The following is a 19,180-nucleotide window of genomic DNA, read 5'->3' as shown; positions in this document are numbered from 1 at the left end:
CACACCCATAACCACTGGCTTCATTGAAGAAAGCAAAATGCAAAACAGGGGTTTCTGGGAGAACTTCCTTTCCCAGTTCTAAAAAAGAAATCATGAGGCATTTTTCCCCCTTGCATCATCCTTTTCCCTCAGTATGAGATGAGTCAGCTTACTTTAGGTCAGGCATTCTTCAAGTGCTGGTGGGACAAAATAAAAGGATGTTACCACTCAATATTCTAACAGAATGACTTAGGAAAGTGGAAGAATTGGCATTTGAAGCTAGGTCCTCTGATAGAAGAAGAGTCAGAAAAGTACTGAGATCATTTACTCTTCCACCATCACAGTCCCAGGTCCTACCACTATTAAGATCAGAAGATAAGAAAATTCATATAAGGAGCAAATGAGATAATATTGTAAAATGCTTTGCAAAACTTAAAGAGATATACAAATTAATAATTTAATTAATTTGCAATACAATAATAATATAATACACATCATTATACAATGTAATGTTGTTGCTGCTATTAAAGAGAGGTAAAATAATTTGCTAACAGTCACACTATCAATGAGTTGCAAAGCCAGGATTAGAATACATGTCTCCTGACTTCCAATACCATGCTTTACTACACATTTTAATTTATTCATTTATTTATTCAATCACTGAGAACTTATCAAGCAGTTCCTGTGTGTATGTAGAACATTGTACAAGGCATAGAAAGAGATAACAAAAGTTTAGATAAGACAGCACATTTGCTATCACAAAACTGTTAAAAGTAAATCAGAGATTTAGATCTGGGAAAAGGAAATTGGAAGGTTGTTATCTAGCCCAACCTTTACATTTTACAAAACAGGAATTTGAATCTCAGAAGGGTTAAGTGACTTGCCCAAGGTCATACAGAGAGTAAAGTGGAAGAGATAGGCCTTTACATAACTCAAATTCTAAGTCTCTAGAGTCAATGATTTTTCTGTGGACCAGCATAAGTCCATAATTACGTAAGAGCTGATTAGGAAGATCCAGTGGAAAACTGGGAAAATTTCATGGGAAGGTAGTATCTGAATTGGGCTTTAAAGGATGCAGAAGAATTTAAGAGAGTAATATAGGGAAGAAGGACATCTCAGGATAGTATGAGCAAAGGACCAGTTAGAAAAGCAGTTACCAAAAAGTAGTCCTGTTAGACTGGAGGATCATAAGTCTCTTTAGGAAGAATTTAGAAAGTCTTGAATGTCAGACAAAAGCTTGATCTTTACTGAGATAACAGAGAACCCTTGGACATTTTTGAGCAGAGATGTATGCATAAAAAGATTACAATATAACAAACTAATAGTAACTTAAGATCTGTAAAGTTCGTTCCTCCAAACCTTGTAAAATAGGTTGTAACTTATTTCTCTTAATTTTTTTGAGGTTTCTCTATACTTTTACAACAAGATTATTGTAGTAATGTGAAAATAAATAAATTTTTAAAAAATAGTGGGGTGGCTAGGTGGTGCAGTGGATAGAGCACTGGCCCTGGAGTCAGGAGGACCTGAGTTCAATTCCGGCCTCAGACATTTAATAATTACCTAGCTGTGTGGCCTTGGGCAAGCCACTTAACCCCGTTGCCATGCAAAAACCTAAAAAAAAAATAGTAAAAGTATGGGGCATCTGAAGTTGTGCAGTCAGAAAGACCTGAGTATAAATCCGCACAAACCCTATACTCTATTAGGAGAGACAATATGTACATGCACGAACATATACAAAACATTCATGAAATAAATACGAGATAAATTAGAGATAGAGGCACTAACAACTGAAGAGAGCAGGAATGGTTTCACATAGGAGGTAAACTTTGAGTTTTTGCATTGAAGGGAATAGGGATTCTAAGAATTAGGAATTAAGTGGGAATGTGTTCCAGGTTTGAAAACAAAGCCCTGGGAATGGGAATACCATAGTATATGTGAGAAGCAGCAAGAAGACCAGTTTAGCTAGATCACATAGGGTACTGTATATATTTGGAAAGATAGATTGGTGAAGGAATTCTAAACACCAAACAAAGAAGTCGATGCTTAATGCTAGGAACAACAGGAAGTCACAGGAATAAATTGAACAAGGTAATGAAATGGTCAGTTATAAACTCTGGTAAAAATCATTGAAAGGTGCTGCAATTCAGCTATGTTCTCTTCAAGTAGATTTAGATAGTTAAAACTACAGTTTTCCTGAATAGAAAAATCTACTGATACTTTGTTATATTTATAAAGCTTTATTTATATAGAAAAAGAATAACTACATCATATGGCCTAGACTATAATAACTATCGTTCTTTACTAAAATAAGCAAAAACTTATTGAAAAAGAAAAAGTTGCATTTGTATTTAGATAATCTGGTTTCAAATCCAAGCTCTGACTCTTACTGTGCAATTCTGTACAAACCATTTAAATTCTCTGGACCCCAGTTTTCTCACCTATAAAATAATGTGGTTAGACTAGATAACTTCCATTATTATACTCTGGAGCTATGAATAGCAAAGAGAAAGATTTAAATAAATGCAGAAACCTAGGAACAATATGGTATACTCTGATTAATAATTTCAACAGTTATCAAGTTCTGCTTTAATAAGTTTGACATACTTAATATTCTTTTTGATACCACCTCTTGTCAGTTTTAAACTGACCTTATTAAGAACTTCCTTTAACTGATGACCACATCTCACCAGGAAGATCTAAAAAATTGAAAGGGAGTTCTAACTCTTAAAATGAGCTAAAGACAAGTTTCCAAATGACCTCACTTACCAGGAAAGGTGTGCAGACCCAAGTAAAGGTCCCTATAGCTGCCAAATAAGCAGATTTCTTAAGCACCTTCAGCTCCTCCTGTCTGATCTTCAACACTTTATCCTTGAAGGCCAACTCCCATGCATACAACTTCAGGACTTTGATCCCACTGAGAATTTCATTCATCAACTTAATCCGATTGTCTTTGCTCTCCATATGAGCTACCTTTGAGAGAAAGTCAATTAAAAATTGAGAGTCTTCTATGTAAGCACTCAGAAGTATACTAGACATATCAACTATATAAGTGTTCCCATCACTTATTACCAAAGGACCTTCATTTCCTATTTTAAAATGTTCATTTCTCCCAAGAATAGTTATCTGTTGATTCCATCTTCCCCCCCAAGAAAAAACTCAGTCTCAAAAACCACCTAAATCATTTAAAATTTGTTATACAAGTCCACTTCCATGTAGCTACTAAATTTTTACAAAAGGAACAGAGAACTTAAGTTCTAATTTTTATGTCACCCTACTAATTTTTTCACTGCCTAGAATGCAGTGTCCTGAAAAGCTCACTCAATAGATTTTGTCACCAAATACAGACTGGACCCCCCCAAAAAAAGGAAAAGAAAAATGGGGAGAGGGGGAGAAAACATGCTAGATTTGTCCAAGGAGAGGTAACTGTGGAGCAACTTCTGAGGGAATGAGTCATCATTCACATTTCTTAATCTCCCCACTCTTCCTTTCATTTCCTCCATCTCTCTATTTACATCTGTTTTCCCCTGTCTGTTCCCTCTCTTTTCTTCTCTCCCTATTATCATTGGGGTTAATTAGGAGAATAAGGGTTAGTTGACCATGGAAAGGAGTGGGGAAGAGTGAGAGATCATCTTTTTTTCTTCCAAGGCTCATTCACTGATGTATTCTCCAGAATTCAGAGATAATCTTTAACTTATAATTGAGAAGGTGATTTATTGGTCTTCTAAGAACTTCAAATTAACACTGAGATTTATCTAGGAAAGTCTGACAAATTGGGCAGCTGGGTGGCAAAGTGAATAGAGCACTGGCCCTGGAGTCAGGAGAACCTGACTTCAGATTGCCTAGCTGTGACCATGACCCTAAATAAATTAAGAAAAAAAAATTTTTTTTTTAAAGTCTGACAAATTAAAGGGAAAATCCTCTACTAGGGACACCTAGAAGAACCCAAAGCTACTCTCAAACCCTTCATCTCAGTTTTTTACTTTTATTGATCTTAAAAAGAAGATTTAATTCTACTGACATCTAGTTAATCTTTGCAAGGGGCTACTGGTATGATAAGCTAAAATAAATAACGATCAACAAGATTGGTATTTTGAACCTAAGTTGTAAGACTTCGAAAGCATAAGATTCATATAGAGGAGCCAAAGGCCATACTTTTCTCCTTAATGAGATCCCACTTATCACAGACAGGCCTTATGCTCCATTAATAGGCTGCTTATTTGTCTCTCTAGAGGCCAAAAAGGGGAAACATGAATTACAGACAAAAAAGGCAAAGGCAGTAACAGTTCACTTAGAGCTTCTGGGGGGGGGGGGGATATATGTGCCCTTTCTTTTAAGCAGTCAAGCCAAGTGATTGGGAGGAAGAAAGTATAAGAAAATGACAAATTTAAGGAAACCTGCTCATTAAGGATAGGCTGAGCAGAAAGGCAGTTCCAAGACTCACCCCCTAATTGGAAAACAAAGTCTCTCCATTATGTTCCATCAAGACTGGGCCCTGGAACTCATCTATGGAATTCCAAGATCATGATTTCCAAAAAGTACAGCCAAGTTCTCACATTCTAAATTCCATAAACAACCTAGATTCTATTCTGCACTACTTCAAGCCTAATTCAATAATAGGGTTTATACCTTAGGAAACTTGGCAGAGGAGGAGAACATTACCAAACCCAGCCTGGGGCTCTTCATCAGCAGAGACATTACCTGATAGGTTTTTGTCTTCATGGCCATCACTGCATTGAGGGGAACCATGAGGATCATGACAGCCACCCCAGCTAACACAGAAGGACCTAAATTCTAAAGGGAATAAAAAAAGGAAAGGAGATTTAAGAAGGAAAAATTATCCTGAAAAAATCTCAAGCTATAAGAGGAAAGTGCTTTGAAATGGCAACTGAGCAACAAAATCCAGTCATCTAAAATAATTAAACATGAAGAATTAACATTTCCAAATATATTATCTGCTACAAAACATACACCAGAGCAAAGCAGTCACTCATAACTCAAAATTTTCTCTTTAACCCCTCTAGGCACTATCTTTTAAGATTAAGCTATGTCCTTTTTTTTGAAAGTCTTTGACATGTAGAGAATCCACTGCTCTGGACCTAAGGCTGGAGGCCTCTTTCTTTCCTTTTTTTTTGGCAAGGCAGTAGGGGTAAGTGACTTGCCCAAGGTCACATAGCTAGGAAATTATTGAGTGTCTGAGGCTGAATTTGAACTCAGGTCCTCCTGACTCCAGGACCAGTGATCTATCCACTGTGTCCTTTTTTCTGAAAGTCTTGGAAGACTAGTACTGATGTTTTGAGGGCAGATTGATTTTGGAGAAATAGCAAAAAACAACCAAACAGATAAATCGTCCAGTGCTCAGAGGGATAAATGAAGTGAGGAAGGCATGGGATCAAGTCAAATTATTAACAAACTCCAAATTATAGAGCTGCCAGTAAAAATAAGAGGAAAAACTTTGATATATCAAAGTAAAAAATCAATTTTCTTCATATGGCTTGTGGGCTTGGGCATCAGCTTCAAAAGTGGATTGAGCAGTGGCAGCTACAATGGAACAAGTCAAGAAGGTGACTGACTACACTCACTTGAATTTCTAAGGTCTGATTTGTTTGCTAAACATTCAGTTTCAGTCTCTATCTCCTGTGATCACACCTCATCTCTTGTCATCTTTCCCTCCTTCTAATGGATACATTAAGGGTCAGAATGCTTATACAAGATACATCATACAAGGACTTAAAGATAAACTTAGCAAAAGAACATGCCCAAAAACAGAGTAAAAATCAGATCATCAGGAAGGAGAACTAAAACAACAGAAACTGGCATTCAAGCACAAGAACTCACCTTTCTCCAAAAAAGTTCAGAGAACAGCAAAGAAAAAAGATTAGAAAGGTGACTATTTATTATAATTATTTGTTACACAAGAGGGCTTGTCTTTTCTTTTTTTAGCAGGGAAGAAGGGGATAGAAGGGAAAATGAGAGTGCTACTAAAAAAAGGAAGACAAAAGTATTAATGAATCATTAGAAAAAAATTAAACAGAAAAAAAGCAAAAGGAAGTTCAAAGGGAAATACAAAAAAGTAGGATAGTGTTAGAATTACCATATTAAATTTGAATCATACTCCCCACCCCCCAAAAAAGTCCTCAAACTGTACACAGCAGGGGAAAATAATCAAGTGGGACATGACAAAAGTTCAGTTTCATATAAAATTCCTTTTCTGTTTTTCATTACACAATGAAGTTGTTTGTGCTAATTAAGTCCATAATAAAAAAAACAAAATTTAAAAATAAATAAATTCAATTTTAAAAAAATTAACCTAGTAACAATGCACAGAAAAGCCCAGAAAACAATATAAACAATGACTACAACAAAAATGGAAAGAGAAAGAAGAGTAAAACAATGGAAACTGAATGTTATGAAATAAGTGCAGAGACTCATACACTGAATTTATTTTCTTTTTTCTTCTTGCTTATAAGAAAAGTTCTCTTGTTGCAAAGAGAAGAGGCATACGAAGAAATGTAGGTAATATAAAAAAGAGGTAAATGCTTTTTTTTTTAGATTTTTTTTTGCAAGGCAAATGGGGTTAAGTGGCTTGCCAAAGGCCACACAGCTAGGTAATTGTTAAGTGTCTGAGGCCGGATTTGAACCCAGGTACTCCTGACTCCAGGCCAGTGCTTTATCCACTGAGCCACCTAGCTGACCCTACTGCGCCACCTAGCTGCCCCAGTAAATGCTTTTTTAAAAAAACATTTTAAGTATTGACAATCAAAAAACTGGGGAAACGCCTATTTCAACACCCCACTGTGCTCTGCAAGAGAAAGTGTGGCCTAATGGAAAGAGCACTAGAGTTAAGGTCCAGACTTGAATTCAGATCCCACTGACGACAATCACTAGGGACGATACTAATATTCACAGTACCTACCACCTAGGCTCAAAGGAGACCATGTACATTGAGATTTTTGTAACACAAATGCCAGTTATCTTACTTGACCAAATAAAGAAGGATGGAAACACAAAGAAGGGAAACATCATTCTGACATCTGAGAGGGAGGGCAAAGAAACCTTACAATATTCCCAAGCTCAAGTTATTGTTCATATTGACCACCTTCATGAACTGAACAAAAAAGAAAAGTACATACCAGCCATAGCATGTAGAGAGCTAGGATGACCTGAAGAGGGGCTGACCAGATCATGTTAATGTAGGTGGCCAAGTCCATGAATCTCTGAGCATCTACAGACATGAGGTTCACTATTTCCCCAACAGTGGAAGACTTCCGGGCAGAATTTGTAATCACCAGGGCCTAAGAGAAAAAGCAGAATGTAAGATGACTGGGTATACTAGACCAAGGCCACATCTTGTACAGTTTGCAGGAGCTGTGGCTTCTCTAAGGAAAGATCCATTTGGCATTTAAAAAAAAAAGATCATTTTACTAAATTATTACCTGAACTTATTAGGTGTCTGTCTCTCCTCCCCTGAAGGCTTGCACAGCTTCCAATATTTCTAAGACCCCAGCAGGTAGCTCACAGAGTCTTTGAAATGGATCTTTGACTTCAGACTCTACCCCATCACCCCCCACCTCCCAATGTAAGAAGCCCTTTTACATTTTGAAGAAGGTAATTTTATTCAGATTTCATTGAAGTGGAGAAAAGAAGGAATCAAGAAGGTATAGAGACAGCACCCACAACATATCAGTTACTAAATAACTCAAAGAACATATAATCCACATAATGACACCTGATGTTCCAAACCAGTGACATTTCTAATGTCATATACAATAAAGTAATGAGAAAAATTATTATCTAAATCAGACCTCCACAAATCAGTTTACTGTTCCTTTCAAGAAAGACTACTATCTATTAATAAAGACTTCCTTTCAAGAAAGACTACTATCTATTAATAAAGACTATATATTAATGGCTCATACATTTTACATGCCAACCTAGGAAATCACCCTCCCTAGTATGGAAAGGTACCTAATAGCACCGCTTTTCACCATAACTTAACATTAACTCATCCTCATCTTAATAGTTCTCTAGAAATTGAATTTAAAATCTATCACCCGTACAAAATACATGTTATCCTTCAACTGGGAGATGGCTAAACAAAGTGTAGTCCATAGTTGTAATGGAATTTTGCTGAATATAATTAAAGGATGAATGTAAAGAAGATTGGGGAGACATCAAAGTAGCACAATGTAAAAAGAAGCAGAATTGACAAAAGAATTGTGCAAAACAATTATACTACAAAAATGTAAATGGAAGAACAAAAAAATCCCACAAACTGAACACAGTGTAATTGCAATGATTAAGACTGGTCTTAAAGAAGAGAACAGAGGAGGCACCTTTCTCCTTTCTTTTCAGGATAAAGGTACTGGAGTCTACAACATAGTATAAATTATTGAACTTGACTAATTTGTTGGATAGTTTTTCTGAACTGCTCTTTTTTCTCTCTAGATAAAGGAGAGGAAGGAATATATCTAAAAGGAAAAGTCATATAAAAGCTAAACATATCCATATTATTTTTTTAAAAATTAAATCTAAAAAATCTTAACATTATATATAATATTCCTCAACCATGGACTTCAATCTATTCTTCCCATTTACATTGGAATAGTAACTCCATATTATTTCTTTCTATTCATCATAGTAATTGTTTCTTACAGCAGAAATATCCCATTACAATAATATACCACTATACCCTAGTCAAAGGGCATCTACTGTGTTGCCAATTCTTTTTCTACCATGAAAAATGGTGTTATAAATATTTTGGTATGGTTTTCTTTTCCTTAAAAACCATACTGGAGTATATGCCTAGCAGGGGAAACTCTATGGACATTTTAGTCCCTTTACTTGTCTAATTCCAAATTGCTTTCCAGAATACCTGTAACAGTCCATGACCCTATCTCCAGTTTATTGGTATGCATTACCTTTCTATAATTTTTTCCCTTTTTTTTATTTAAAAAAATTGTTATGTGGGATGAATCCTCTGGGAAGGAGGAGAAGATGTAAAGGAAACAATACATGTGATATAAAACAAGATATTAATGAAAATCTATTAAAAATATGAACCAAAAAAAGTTCCCATACAAGAGCTCACTGATACATCATTGTAGATTTTGTCACTTAGGGTTAAGGGGACAAGTAACTGAAGATCTCAAAGATAACCTGCCCATCTGTGCTAGGAAATTTTTAATTTCTTACCTTGCGATAGATGGCTCCAATGACAGCAGTTTTGATTCTCATTCCACTTACAAAGCAGATATGGAAGTACTGATGCAGAACTAGAGTTTGTAGGCAAGCACTAACAAAGAGAAGTGCTGTATACAGGTATCCCTGCCAATCAGGGGCCTCCTTGTCATTCACAAAATTGATGAGCAATCTGTACAGGAACAAGGAAAGCCCATTAACTCAGGCTAAAGAGGAAACAAAACTCATGCCCTCTATAAAAAATGTAGAAATTGTGGGGGAGGCAGGGAGGAAAGCAAGATAGGGGAAAAATTGTAAATCTCAAATAAAATCTTTCTTTAAAAAAATGTAGAAAGTATTATTAATCAATTTACACACACACACACACACACATATGTCTAACCTCTTTGAAGATGAGAGAGAATAATACTTGAGGGAAGGGAAGGTAGAGAGCTGGGGAAGTTATGGACTATGTAGTCTTGAGTTTCAAAGTCTTGGGTAAATTCAGGGAATAATTCATAAAAGTTCTGCCTCATAGCCTACCCACTTAGCCCAGTTTCTAACCTCCAAGAACATAGAAACAAAGGACTTGGAACCACAGAGGTACAAAGGAGGAGATCAAAGAGATTCTCTAGTTGAACTTTGCCAAGTAATATAGCAAATTAGAAGAGCCAATATTTAAACACAGGTTCTCTACCTCTAAATGACACTGTTCTTTCTACCATCCTACAATGCTTAGGACAGTAGCTGGCACATAATAGGCACTTAATAAATATTTAGTGATTGATACCTGAGTAACCCAAGATGCCAAATCTAAAGTCCAGGAAGGACAACAACAATGATAAATTCAGCTTGTCCAAGGGTTTTATAATGCTTCTGAACACTAATATAAACAGGAGATTTCTTTCTCAACAATAACATATGTGACTAATAAGAGTTACATGGGTTATAAATGTATGTTAGACTCATTGCAGTTTTTAAAAATAAATATGACCTTACATTATAGTGTTATTTACATGAGTTATTCATTATCACTACCTTCACAATCTAATACAATATATTTACTGGGCAGCAAGGTAGCATAATGGATAGAGTGCTGGGTCTACAGTCAGGAAGATTTGAGTTCAAATTTGACCTCAGGCATTTACTAGTTGTGTGATCTTAGAAATAGTTTGTCCTATTCACCTAAGTTTCCTTGTCTGTAAAATGAACTGAAGAAGGTTAACGGCAAACCACTCCAGACTCTCCAAATGGCATCACAAAGAGTTGGAGATGATTGAACAACAACAAAATATAAATTTATCAAGTGCCTACTTTGTACAATGCACTGTTCTAGGCTCTAGGGATACAAAGGCAAAACTATTCCCCAAAGAGCTTATACTCCACTGGGAGGCAATAAGTGTAAACAGCCACTACTATTGCTGTTTTTTTTGGGGGGGGTAGTTTTTTTTTTTTTGCAAGGCAAATGGGGTTAAGTGGCTTGCCCAAGACCACACAGCTAGGTAATTATTAAGTGTCTGAGGCCAGATTTGAACCCAGGTACTCCTGACTGCAGGGTCGGTGCTCTATCCACTGCACCACCTAGCCACCCCTTACTACTGCTGTTTTAACTGCTGTTACAACTAATATTAAGATAAAATCTTTTATTAAATTGCTACTAATAGCATTTTTATAATCTTATCTCATATTATCCTCACAATAATCCCCTATATATTATTGTGCACATTTTAGAGATGAGGAAACTCAGACTTAGAAACATTAAGCAGCTTGTTCAGGATCACACAGCTAGGAATTGGAAGCAAGATGTGAAATCAAGCCTTCTCTATATAGACTTTGACAATCAGACATGATCTTTTGAAATGAAGGAACGAGCTCAAACAGCTAAGGGGAATTTGGAAAGGTTGCCTGTGGGAGGAGGTGGCACAGGAACTAAGCCTTGAAGCAAGTGAAGAGAGCATGTTTTTCAGACCCAGGAAACTGTACCAAGGTTTAGAAGTGCTAGGGTCAGGAAAACAGCAAGTAAGCCAGTTTGGATTGAACAAGAACAAAGTTTGGAGAATAAAGACTAGAATCAGATGGGGAAGATGATTATCATTAAGTAGGAAGGCCAGGCATTATTATTCCCATTTCAGAGGTGAAGAAGTTGAGGCCCAAGGAGAGATAAAATGGAATGGCCCTGGGGCCAGGAACAAGAGTAAAACAGAACACTGCCTAGCAGCCCCACTAGAGAATGCTTTGCCTGTGATAGGACAGTGTCTAACACAAGTGGATACTTGGGGAGCACCTGTGGGGTCAAAGACACAATGGTACAAATTATGCCCCCCCCTTAAGAAGCTTGACTGATAACCAAATGGAAGGGATAGACCATAAAAATGGGAAAAAACTCAAGAGAAGGGGTCTTACTTTAGGATCTCAGGGCCTGCAAACATCATCAGGTCATGGAGTGCTTTAAAAAAGAAGCTCATGAGGAAGTAAGGCCCAAAGGTTTTATATAAAACCTTAAACAAGGAAGGTTCCCTCTTCTGACTGGGCTTTAGAATGAGGGCTTCGACCTCCTCGCTCGCATCTCCTCTGGAACTCTCTTGTGGTTGTGTATCCCTGGGGGGATACACAAGCTTTACAGGACGCCTAAAAGAGAAAAGGAAAGAAATGTAATTAAGTAACACACCCCAATGCTCACTGAGTAGTTTCTTCTCTTGTCATGACAAAATACCCTGCAAAGAAACCTGCCTATTAGACCCTCACAGTCAACTCTCCCATACTTGGATTACTTCAATAGCTTTTGAGTTCCTGCCTTCTGGTTCTTTGCCTCTTTCCAATCTATCTTGCATGAAGTTAATCATCTAAAAATTATCTAACTTGTTCATATCACTACTCTACACAAAATCTTCAATAGCTCCCATTATGTCTACAAGATAAAATCCCTCACACCATATCTACTATTCATTGTTTTATATCATGGCATCAAACTTTAAAAGCAGTAGATCTCTGTAAGGCATGCTGACTTAGAAGACCACAAATTAACAATATCTATTGTCCTTTCAGTCATGTCTAATTCTTCATGACCCCATTAGGGGTTTTCATGGCAAACATAATGAAGTGATTTCTAATTTCCTTCTCTGGTTCATTTTTACAGATGAACTGAAGTCACATGGCAAGTTAGTGTCTGAAACGAGAACTGAACTCATGAAGATAAATCTCACCAATTCTGGTGTTCCATCCACTGAACCTCCTAAATAACCTAACATTATTTGTAATTTGTTTTTATATATTTTGCTAAATGTTACCTAATTACATTTTCTTTCTGTTTTTGTTTTTGCAAGGCAATGGGGTTAAGTGAACTTGCTCAAGGTCACACAGTTAGGTAATTATTAAGTGTCTAAGGTTGGATTTCAACTCAAGTCTTCTTGATGCCAGGGCCAGTCCAGTGCTTTATACACTGAATCACCTAGCTGCCCCCTGCCCCAATTACATTTTTTTTTAGGTTTTTGCAAGGCAAATGGGGTTAAGTGGCTTGTCCAAGGCCACACAGCTAGGTAATTATTAAGTGTCTGAGACCAGATTTGACCCCAGGTACTCCTGACTCCAAGGCTGGTGCTTTATCCACTACACCACCTAGCCGCCCCGCCCCCACCAATTACATTTTAATCTGAGTTTTGCAACTGGGAGTTTGACACCTATTTTACATTCAAACTATTTTACATACAATCAAGTTCAACAACTATTTTACACAGTCCAATTGCAGCCTCTCTATCCAGACTTCTCTCTTACTACTCAATGCACAGAAATATAACATGCTCTTTCTTAACCTCAAATTTCCTTTTTATCACTTGTTACCTTGAATTCCTTTCCCCCACTTTCTCTATCTAGCCAAATTCCACATATCCTTCAAGGCCCAAGGAATCTCATCTCTTCTCCTCCATAAATCACATCCCACTAATATTTCTTTTTAATCTAAACTTTAAAAAAAATTTTTTGGTACTATTTGTTTTAATAAACTGCTACATCATTTTATGTGGTTATTTCAATTTTTCATTATATGTATTTAGCCGAACAGATATATGTGAGTATATATGTACAAACCTCATAAATACACACATGTACACACATGTGTGCACATGTATGCATGCATGTGCGCATATACGACAATATGCCTATACAGCTATACATATTATATCTACCAATATAATTAAATGTTTAAGTTTTTTAAAGTTTTTTTACTGTTTGAAGAGAGGAAGAAGTAAAATACATGGACAAAAGAGGTGGTCTCTCAATTCGTTTTTTTCAGGACTTTATATTGCTCACTCAAAGACACTACTACCAAGAAATCTCTTCTTGGCCTTTTTCACTTATGGGACATGGGACAATATGAAGCTAGAAGGACAGGATACCAGAAGAAAGAGACACTAGAGAAGACAAGATAGTCAAAGGAATCTGTTAAGACTGGATCATGGGGGGGCGGAGCCAAGATGGCAATAAGAAGGGATCAAGTCTTAGGAGCTCTCTGATAAAATTCATCAGCTAAGGACTCTAACTAAACTTTCGAGAGACAGAACCCACAAAGGGACCCAGTGAGGCAGTTCTCCTGCTCAAGGTAACCAGGAAAAGAGCAGAAAGGCTCTGCTCCCCGGGCAGAGGGCAGATCAGCCCCATCAACCAAATTAGTGGCTGAATTGGAACCGGGGAGTCTGAGGGCCCAAGAGATGAACCTGCTGGATCAGTGGTGGGGCTACACTGTGGGGGCTTGAGTTAACTAGGGAGCAGTGGCACAGGTGTTGGCGCTCACTCTCTGGAGCTTGCCAACAGGGCTGGGGGGAGAGTTCTGCTGCAGGAGAGCTGTGGAAACCTTCCCTGGGCTGCTCTGGCCCAAGGAATTCTGAGTCCACACCTCCACTGTGGCTGAGGCCTCTTCCCAGAACAAACAATAGCAGACTACTTCTGCCTCAAGGCACAGATGTGTGAGGAGAAGAACCAGCCCAGCTGACAATAGGGAGAGGGAAGATCTCACCCCAGGGTAAAGCCCACCATTGATTGAAGGCAAAAGGATTTAAATAGCTTCAACCCCTCCCTTCAAGCTAAGGGAGAAGGCCTCAATCAAAGTCACAGACAATCCAGAGAAAGAAACCAGCACCTCCTACTGGCCATCCAGAGAAATTGAACTCAGTGAGTAAAGCCTCTAGCATCCCAAAACCAAACCCCTGTGAACCAGCCCCTCCCCAACTCAAGGTCTTAGCAAAATGAAGAAGGGTCAGCGGAAAGGTGGATCCATAGAAAAATTCTTGGAAGGAAAAGACCCTAATTCAGAGAGACCTAAAACATCTGAGGAGAATATGATCTGATCTCCAGCACAGAAAGACTTCCTTGAAGAAATAAGGAAGGGGTTTAAAAATCAACTGGAAAATTTGGGAGAGACAATTAATACCTTGCAATGAGAAAACAAATCCTTAGAAAATACAATTGGTCAAATAGAAAATGAGATTAAATCTCTCAAATCCTCAGTTGAACAAATACAAAATGAGAATAGATCTCTCAGATCATCAATTGGACAAATAAAAAGTGATAATAATTCTCTCATATCCTCAACTGGGCAAATGCAAAAAGAATATAATTCTCTCAAAACCTCAACTGGTCAAATGGAAAGCTCTTTCAAAAGTAGAATTGACCAATTGGAAAAGGAGTTGCAAAAGATTAAAGAAGAAAACTCCTCCCTAAAAAAAACAATGGAGTCTGCAGAAACTAATGACTTCATGAGACAGCAAGAGCCCATTAAATAAAATTTAAAAATATGAAAAATAGAAGAAAATGTAAAATACATCATCAGCAAAACCACTGACCTCGAGAATGGGTCCAGGCGGGGCAACCTGAGAATTATTGGACTTCCTGAAAACATTGAAGAGCAGTACTTAATATTACAGGATCTAGTGATGGAAAATTGCCCTAATATCATGGAACCAGAGGGCAAAGTAGGTATTGAAAGAATACGTTGGGGGTGGAGCCAAGATGGCGACAAGAAGGGATCGAGTCTTAGGAGCTCTCTGATAAAATTCATCAGCTAAGGACTCTAACTAAACTTTCCAGAGACAGAACCCACAAAGGGAACCAGAGAGGCAGTTCTCCTGCTCAAGGTAACCAGGAAAAGAGCAGAAAGGCTCTGCTCCCCGGGATTGGAGAGGCTGCCCTCCAGAGGGGTGGCCTGCCAGAGCCAAAGAACTTTAGCCTCCCGGAGGCAGGCCCAGGGTGCTAGGAGTCACAGCTCACAGCAGCGGGGTAGTCTCCTGAGCTGCACCCCGAGGAGCACCGGGCACAAAGTGGGTGAACAGCAGGGGACCTCTGCCAGAGCGAGCATGTGGAGCCCAGCCCTCAGGGCACACAGCAAGCAGCATGGTCTTTCCCCAGCCCTGATCCAGGAAACAGAAGCAGGTGGAGCCAGTAAGCAGGAGCCCCCAGGGCATGAGCCCATTGAGCTGAGGGAGGGGAGTGAAGAGAGACTGCAGAGCTCTGTCCTCTGCCCCTGAAACAGGACTCTGGGGCTCTGACCACATTCAGATCCTGATCACAGTCTAGGCCCCCCCAATAGAACAGCAGCCCCACCCACATCAGCCCCTTGGCAGAGGGGGGCGCTTATGGTCATTCACAGACCAGGAGGGAGGACAGAGCCTCATACACTGAGACCCTTGTGGGAGTGTCCCAAAAGCTCAAGAAACACCCCAAACCAGGCCCGGGCTGGGAAAATGAGCAAGCAGAGAAACAAAAAGAAGACTATTGAGAAGTATTTTGCAAATGAGCCCAAAAAGGACCAAAATACTCAGTCTGAAGATGAGGAAGCACCAGCTCCTGCATCTAAAGACTACAAGAAAAAACAGAAACTGGGCTCAGGCTATGATAGAGCTCAAAAAAGACTTTGAAAATCAAATGAGGGAGTTGGAAGAAAAACTGGGAAAAGAAAGGAGAGAGATGCAGGAAACACATAAAAATGAAGTCAGCAGCTTGGGCAAGGAAGTCCAAAAAAATGCTGAAGAAAATAGCATGCTAAAAACCAGCTTAGGTCAAATGGATAGAACAGTTCAAAAAGTTATTGAGAAGAATGCTTTAAAAAGCAAAATTGGCCAGATGGAAAAAGAGATAAGAAAACTCTCTGAGGAGAACAAATCCTTCAGAGAAAGAATAGAATTCAGGGAGACTGATGAATTTAACAGAAATCAGGAATCAATACTTCAAAACCAAAAAAATGAAAAATTAGAAGAAAATGTGAAATATCTCATTGAAAAAACAACTGATATGGAAAACAGACTTAGGAAAGATAATTTAAAAATTATTGGAATACCTGAAAGTCATGATCAGGAAAAGAGCCTTGACATCATTTTCAAAGAATTACTACAGGAAAATTGCCCTGATATTCTAGAAGCAGAGGGCAAAATAGAAATGGAGAGAATCCACCGATCCCCCAGAGAAAGAGATCCCAAAAAACCAATCCCTAGGAATATTATAGCCAAGTTCCAGAACTCCCAAGTCCAAGAGAAAATATTACAAGCAGCCAGAAGGACGCAGTTCAAATATCGTGGAGCTGCAGTCAGGATCACACAGGACTTAGCAGCAGCTACAATGGAAGCTCGTAGGGCTTGGAATACAATATACTGGAAGGCAAGAGAGCTTAGAATGCAGCCAAGAATGAACTACCCAGCAAGGCTGAATGTCCTCTTCCAGGGAAAAAGATGGACTTTCAATGAACCAGGGGAATTTCAAAGGTTCCTTTTGGAATGGCCAGAGCTGAACAGAAGGTTTGATCTTCAGATACAGGACTCAGGTGAAGCATGGAGATTGGAGGAGAGGGGGGAAATATGAGGGACTTAATGAGGATGAACTGCATGTATTCCTGCATAGAAAAATGACACTAATAATACTCATATGAACCTTCTCAGTTAATAGAGGAGGTAGAGAGCGCTTTTATAGTTGAAGCACAGGAGAAAGCTGAATTCAAAGATAAAATATGGTGTAAAAATGGAGTCAATAGAAAAAAAGGGAAATGGAATGGGAGAAAGAAAAAGGAGAGGGGGGAATAGGCCAAGATATTTCACATAATAAGATTTTTTTTATTACAATGAGCTATTGCAATGATATGGAAGGGGGGGAGGCAAGGGGGAATGAGGGAAACTTTGCTCTCATCAGAGATGGCTAGGAGAGGAAACAGCAAATATACTCAATGGGGTACAGACAACTGGAGTAAGAAGGAGGGGGGAGCAGGGGGAAGGGGTGGGGGTGTGAATAAAGGAGGAGAGGATGGACCATGGGGGGAGAGTGGCCAGATATAACACATTTTCTTTCTTACTTCTTGCAAGGGGCTGGGAATGGAAGGCCTGCCCAGGACCACAGGGCCAGGTGGATTCTGGGCCTAAGGAGTGGTATGGCGGCTCAGGGCTTCTTGGCCCCAGGACCAGGGATCTGTCTGCTGTGCCACTCAGAGACCCTACATCAGAGTCAGAGTGAAAGGAGAGAGAAAATAGAGTACATGGTAGTGGAGAAATAAGAAAGGAGGGAGTTGTGATCAGCAATGGCAAGGGTGGAAAAATATGGAAATAACTTTTGTGATGGACTTATCATAAAGAATGAGATCCACCCATGAGAGAGGTGTTGGTGTTGGAACAAAGACTCAAGCACATTTTTTGTTATGATTATTTGGGGGAGGGTGCAGGGCAAGTAGGGCTGGATGGCCTGCCTGGGGCCACATAGCAGGGTGATCTTTGGGTGTCTGGGGCTGGATTTGGACCCGGGTGCTCCTGGCTCAAGGGCCAATGCTCTGTCTGCCACCCAGCCACCCCTACTATTATTACTATTTTATTTTATTCTGGGTCTTTTCTTTCTTTTTTTTTTTTGGTTTTTGCAGGGCAGTGGGGATCGGGTGGCTTGCATGTCACACGGCTGGGTGATTGTTGGGTTTACGGGGCTGGATGTGGACTCGGGTGCTCGTGGCTCCAGGGCTGTTGCTTCGTCCATTGTGCCACCTGGCCATACCTACAATTATTATTTTTTTTATTTTAATTTTTTTCTCTCCCCTTTACTTTTTTTGCCCAAACAAGTCTATCTATATTCATGGGGGAGGAGGGGTATTTTGTTTACTTGTAAACAAGAATATTTTATTAATGTAAAAAAACATTTGTACAAAATGAGAATAAAAAATAAATTAAAAGTGAAAAGAAACCAGGAGGGATGGGAATTCAGGGAATCCTGGACGGATTTGCATGAACTGATGTAGAGCGAGATGAACAGAACCAGAAGAACACTGTACACCCTAACAGCAGTGATGATCAACCTTAATGGACTTGCTCATTCCATCAATACAACAATCAGACACAATTTGGGGATATCTGCAATGGAGAATAACATCTGTATCCAGAGAAAGAATTGTGGAATTTGAACAAAGACCAAAGACAATTACCTTTAATTTTTAAAAAACTGTTATCTTATTGTGTAATTTTGCTATCTCTTATACTTAATTTTTTTTCCTTAAGCATATGATTTCTCTCTCATCACATTCAACTTAGATCAATGTATACCATGGAAACAATGTAAAGACTAACAGACTGTCTTCTGTGGGTGTGGGGGGGAGGGAAGCGAGATTAGGGGGGAAATTGCAAAATTCAAAGTAAATTAATTAATTAAATTAGAAAATGAGATGGAAAAAAAAAAGACCGGATCAAGGAGAAGATGCCAGATAAATGAGAATTTACAGCAAGAAAAAAATTACAAAAGATCTTACATAGAGGAAAAGAAGATATTTGAAGGTGCCAGGTAACTGGATTTGGACCAGAGCAAAGCAGAATATAAAAGGACAGAAAGTAGACTAGGTTGTGCAGGCCCAGAGAATATGAGGACAGAAAACCATCAGGCAAGATAAGAGTCCCTAATCCTACATAGCAGTCTGACACTGGCTTCAACAGCCCTCTAAGAGGGAATGGACTCTGGAAATGTACAATTTAACTATTATTCTTGAATATATTTAAGTTGTCAGGGCTAAAGAAAACTTCTT

At 38.7% G+C, this 19,180-nt stretch overlaps 1 protein-coding gene across 1 annotated transcript in view; it reads right to left on the bottom strand.

Annotated features, from left to right (window-relative positions):
- ABCC1 (ATP binding cassette subfamily C member 1 (ABCC1 blood group)) overlaps positions 1 to 19,180 on the bottom strand; it is a 152,179-nt gene that overhangs the window by 60,524 nt on the left and 72,475 nt on the right. Inside the window, exons 8-12 of the mRNA XM_074196489.1 lie at positions 11,560 to 11,784; positions 9,172 to 9,349; positions 7,110 to 7,271; positions 4,678 to 4,770; positions 2,746 to 2,949 (exon numbers count right to left, since the gene is read on the bottom strand). Of these exons, the coding sequence (XP_074052590.1) occupies positions 2,746 to 2,949; positions 4,678 to 4,770; positions 7,110 to 7,271; positions 9,172 to 9,349; positions 11,560 to 11,784 (862 nt within the window). The remainder of the gene's footprint in view (positions 1 to 2,745; positions 2,950 to 4,677; positions 4,771 to 7,109; positions 7,272 to 9,171; positions 9,350 to 11,559; positions 11,785 to 19,180) is intronic.

This window comes from Macrotis lagotis, chromosome 8 (assembly GCF_037893015.1).
Source record: "Macrotis lagotis isolate mMagLag1 chromosome 8, bilby.v1.9.chrom.fasta, whole genome shotgun sequence".
Lineage (NCBI taxonomy): Eukaryota > Metazoa > Chordata > Mammalia > Peramelemorphia > Peramelidae > Macrotis > Macrotis lagotis.
The sequence above is the reverse complement of the archived record's forward strand: the minus strand, read 5'-3'. Positions and strand labels throughout refer to the sequence as shown.